The sequence below is a fragment of the Somniosus microcephalus genome, chromosome 21 (assembly GCF_052327205.1).
Source record: "Somniosus microcephalus isolate GS21.2 chromosome 21, FLI_Smic_1.0, whole genome shotgun sequence".
NCBI lineage: Eukaryota > Metazoa > Chordata > Chondrichthyes > Squaliformes > Somniosidae > Somniosus > Somniosus microcephalus.
Genome location: NC_141007.1, coordinates 78,960,675 through 78,965,418, shown reverse-complemented (window position 1 = coordinate 78,965,418; position 4,744 = coordinate 78,960,675). Strand labels below are relative to the sequence as shown.

The following is a 4,744-nucleotide window of genomic DNA, read 5'->3' as shown; positions in this document are numbered from 1 at the left end:
GGGAGCTTTACTCTGTATCTAACCCGTGCTGTACCTGCCCTGGGAGTGTTTGATGGGACAGTGTAGAGGGAGCTTTACTCTGTATCTAACCCCGTGCTGTACCTGCCCTGGGAGTGTTTGATGGGACTGTGTAGAGGGAGCTTTACTCTGTATCTAACCCGTGCTGTACCTGCCCTGGGAGTGTTTGATGGGACAGTGTAGAAGGAGCTTTACTCTGTATCTAACCCGTGCTGTACCTGCCCTGGGAGTGTAGCAGGAACATTTCCTCTGTATCTAATAGTAATCAGTATTACGGTTAAACAACTGCATCACTATCAGAAACAATCCCATCTGCTGCATCAAAATGAATAAACAAATAGCAGCAAGGACCGACGGCTTTTTAAAATTGAAACAAACTATAAAATGGGGAATAATTAAATACTTCAAGTCATTACTGGAAATAGAGTGCAGTGAATCTCTGATCTGCTGCAGGAAGCAGCGGCTGAGAGAGTGAGCAAAAATGCTGCTCCATGAATACTGTTATGTCATCAGTGTTATGCAAGGAAAGCATGATATAAAGGAGGATTTGTATTAGCTGTTGTACTGAATCCATGGCCTGCCTGGCTCCTTGTTACTGTAACATGGGAATATCTGGTTCTGTGGTCTGGAGCCTTCAATTGATTTCTGGCTAATTAACTCCCTGGTCTATTTTAGATATTAAATACAGCTCCTTGAGCCATGTTACTCATTCCTGAGATATGCTCTGGCTCAACGCCCTCCTGATACCCCCCCCGAGATATCTGCGCTCCTCTAATTCTGTCCTCTTGAGCATCCCTGATTATAATCGCTCCACCATTGGTGGCCGTGCCTTCTGTTGCCTGGGCCTCAAGCTCTGGAATTCCCTGCCTAAACCTCTCCGCCTCTCTTCCTCCTTTAAGACACTCCTTGAAACCGACCTCTTTGACAAAGCTTTTGGTCACCTGCCCTAATTTCTCCTGTGGCTCGGTGTCAAATTTTTTTTTTGTCTTTTAATACTCCTGTGAAGCCCCTTGGGATGTTTTACTAGGTTAAAGGCGCTGTATAAATGCAAGAAGTTGTTGTTGTAGACAAACATGATGGGCTATCCATGTTTCCAGTGATTCTTGGATAAATTCGGGGACTCTGAATATTTTCTGCTCACCCCTACACCCTCTCCCCACAACGGAAAGGAAAGAGAACACAGCCCCACTCAGACCCCGTGTAGTGGGACAGGACACTCCTGTGGGAGCGGGTGTTTCAGCCCCACTCAGACCCCGTGTAGTGGGACAGGACACTCCTGTGGGAGCAGGTGTTTCAGCCCCACTCAGACCCCGTGTAGTGGGACAGGACACTCCTGTGGGAGCAGGTGTTTCAGCCCCACTCAGACCCCGTGTACCGGGACAGGACACTCCTGTGGGAGCAGGTGTTTCAGCCCCACTCAGACCCCGTGTACCGGGACAGGACACTCCTGTGGGAGCAGGTGTTTCAGCCCCACTCAGACCCCGTGTAGTGGGACAGGACACTCCTGTGGGAGCAGGTGTTTCAGCCCCACTCAGACCCCGTGTAGCGGGACAGGACACTCCTGTGGGAGCAGGTGTTTCAGCCCCACTCAGACCCCGTGTAGTGGGACAGGACACTCCTGTGGGAGCAGGTGTTTCAGCCCCACTCAGACCCCGTGTAGTGGGACAGGACACTCCTGTGGGAGCAGGTGTTTCAGCCCCACTCAGACCCTATGTAGTGGGACAGGATACTCCTGTGGGAGCAGGTGTTTCAGCCCCACTCAGACCCTATGTAGTGGGACAGGATACTCCTGTGGGAGCAGGTGTTTCTTTTAATTATCGCAGATTGATTTGAGAATCTTGAGCCATTTCTCAGCTCTCTTCCCCATGGGAGTCATTAACATGTTGACTGAGTTCAGAATGTGGAGATATTTGGAGGAAAGAATTGATTTATAGGCTCGCCCAGTAACTGAGTGAGCTTTCCCAATAAGTACCTGAGCCATACAGTTCAGGAACCAGTCAGTGCTCACGATCCAGGCTCACATGGGAATCAAGGCCCATGGAAAATGCCTGAGCAAGACTATAAATCCCCCTCTACACTGTCTTGCTCCTCTTCTTCCTTCAACTTTTCCTATTGCTCCTTCTCCTTATTCTCCTATCACTCCCCACTCCTCATACTGCTCATCAAAACCAAACATTGCCTCAGTAAGCTGCTAGTGGCTTGAAGATCAGAGAAATTGCACCTCCCATTTGTTCAGCAGTAATACATCCCCTAAGATACTATCAAACAAATGGCCACAATCTCCTTAATGGTGGCTGATGCACTCTCTCTGGATTACACTATGATTATGATTGTTTGAAATCCATCTATCCTGATGTTTGCTGACTTTTCAGCCCACATCAATCAGATTTCTGTTTGCTGATGGTATGCTAGATTGAAGGGACTTAAGTTATTAACTAAGCACTTTTAAACCTTTCTGTTCAAGTGCTGAATCAGAGATTAATGATATTTTTATCACAAAGCCAGCCTGCTCTCTTTAGCTCTTGTAAATGCAGTGACTTCTCGGACATTGTGTTACCATGTTCTAGCACTGAGCTCTGAAACACAGGGGGAATAGATGGAGTTTTACCTGGAGATAGATCCTGTAACTTTGAACCTGATTATACTCGTGGCAAGTTATGTGATTCTGCTCTTGGTTTTCCTTATTTCGTGCATTTTGTATGACTGCAGAGGTAAGGACCCTAGTAAGGAGTATGGCCCCGAGATGGACCAACCCATCCAGTCTCCAATCCAGTTGGTCGTGATGCAAAACACGGGTGGATGCTCGTTGCAGTGACAACAAGCCCACCAACACAGGGCATAAGAAAGAGTTACCAGGGTCACGAAGCACTTTGGTCTAGGAGAGAGCTGTCGAGAGAGTCGGAAGGCAGTCGCCACTCGGCATCGCACTTTGATGATGATCAACTCCCAGTTTAACAACCCATGGCTGTCCAGGTGAGTTTGTGACGCAGTCTGAAGTTTTGAAAGAAAGACGATTTACATTTATACACCAACTTTTTGCACCTCAAAGTACTTCTCATAAAGTGAATTACTTTGAAATGCAAATTTGGCAGCCGTCTGTGCACAGCAAGAGCTCACAAACAGCAATGAAATGTACAGCCATTGAATCGCTTTTTGTTGTGTTGACTGAGGGAGGAACATTGGTCAGGAGTCCAGGAAAACTCGGGGTTGTCGGGCTGGAGGAGGTTACAGAGATGGGGAGGAGACGGGCAATAAATGGGATTGAAACACAAAAGTGAGAATTTAAGATTTGAAGCGCGGGGCACTGAGAGCCAATGTATCTCAGCAATGTTGTGAGGTTTTTTTTATTCATTCACACGATGTGGGCGTCGCTGCCAGCATTTATTGCCCATCTCTAATTGCCCTTGAGAAGGTGGTGGTGAGCCGCTTTCTTGAACCACTGCAGTCCATGTGGTGAAGGTGCTCCCACAGTGCTGTTAGGGAGGGAGTTCCAGGACTCTGATCCAGCGACAATAAAGGAATGGCGATATATTTCTAAGTCAAGATGGTGTGTGACTTGGAGGGATGGGCAAGCAGGACTTTGTGTGGGATGATACAGGTGTTTTGGACGAGCTTAAGTTTACGGAAGATTGAGGATGGGATACTAGCCAAGGGAGCATTGGAGTAATCGAGTCTGGAGATGAGCTGAGGTAGGAACAGAGGCAGGCATTGTTACATAGGTGGAAGTAGGCAGTTGTTTCGATGGAGAGGATATGGAGTGTGAAGTTCAGCTCAGGATTCAGTGGGGCGCCGATGTTGGAAACATCCTGGTTCAGCCTCAGACAGTGGACGGGGAAAGGGATGAAGTCAGTAGCAAGGGTGGTAGGGAGGAGGACGATGGCTTTGGTCTGTGTTTAGCTGGAGGAAGTTATGCCTTATTGAGGACTGATAGCACAGATGCAGTGGGGGGTTGGGAGAGGCAGTGGACAGGTAAAGCTGGGTGTCATCAGCGTAAATGTCGAAGCTGGTCTTGTGTCTGCAGCTGATGTTGACATGGGACAACATATACATGACAAAGAGGAGAGAGACAAGGATGGATCCTTTGAGGACTCAGAAGGTGAGTGCAGGGGTAGAAAGAGAAGCCATTGCTAGAGATGCTCTGGTTACAATTGGATAGGTAAGGGTGTAACCAAGTGAGGTCAGTCCTACCATGTTGTTCAACAGAGCAGAATGGTTGGAGCAGAATGGTTGAAGAGGATAATGTGATCAACTGTGTCAAAAACCACAGAGAATTCAAAGAATGGTGAGGAATAATGCACTACAGTCACAGAGAATGTCATTTATGATTTTGGTTTAAGCATTTTGGTACTGCAAGAGAAGCGGAAACCTGATTGGAGGGATTCAAACAGCGAGTTGCAGGAGAGACCGGCGCAGATTTGGTACGCAACAAGAAGTTCAAAGACTTTGGAGAGGAAAGGGAATTTGCGCTAAGACAGGGTGGACAGTGTTTTTTTGAGCATGGGAGGAGACATGATGACAGAAGTTTTGAAAGGGAAAGGGACAGTGCCTGAGAAGGAGTCATTTACACTGTCAACTAGCATGGGAGCCAGAATGGGAAGTAGGGTGCTCAGGAGTTTAGTGAGAATTTTCCAATGTTCTGTAGGTGCAGACTGTTTCTGGGTTCACGGAGGCTGTATTTTAATGTGGGAGTCTAAACAGTGAGTGTTTGATGGGACAGTGTAGAGGG

The 4,744-nt window shown here is 47.5% G+C and overlaps 1 protein-coding gene across 1 annotated transcript; it reads left to right on the top strand.

Annotated features, from left to right (window-relative positions):
• The first annotated feature begins 2,526 nt into the window (after positions 1-2,526).
• Positions 2,527-3,084, top strand: smim36 (small integral membrane protein 36). Its single transcript, XM_085964068.1, is given in 2 exon segments — positions 2,527-2,812; positions 2,814-3,084. Coding segments are annotated over 2 exon segments (282 nt in total). The 5' UTR covers positions 2,527-2,614; the 3' UTR covers positions 2,898-3,084.
• Positions 3,085-4,744: the final 1,660 nt, after the last annotated feature.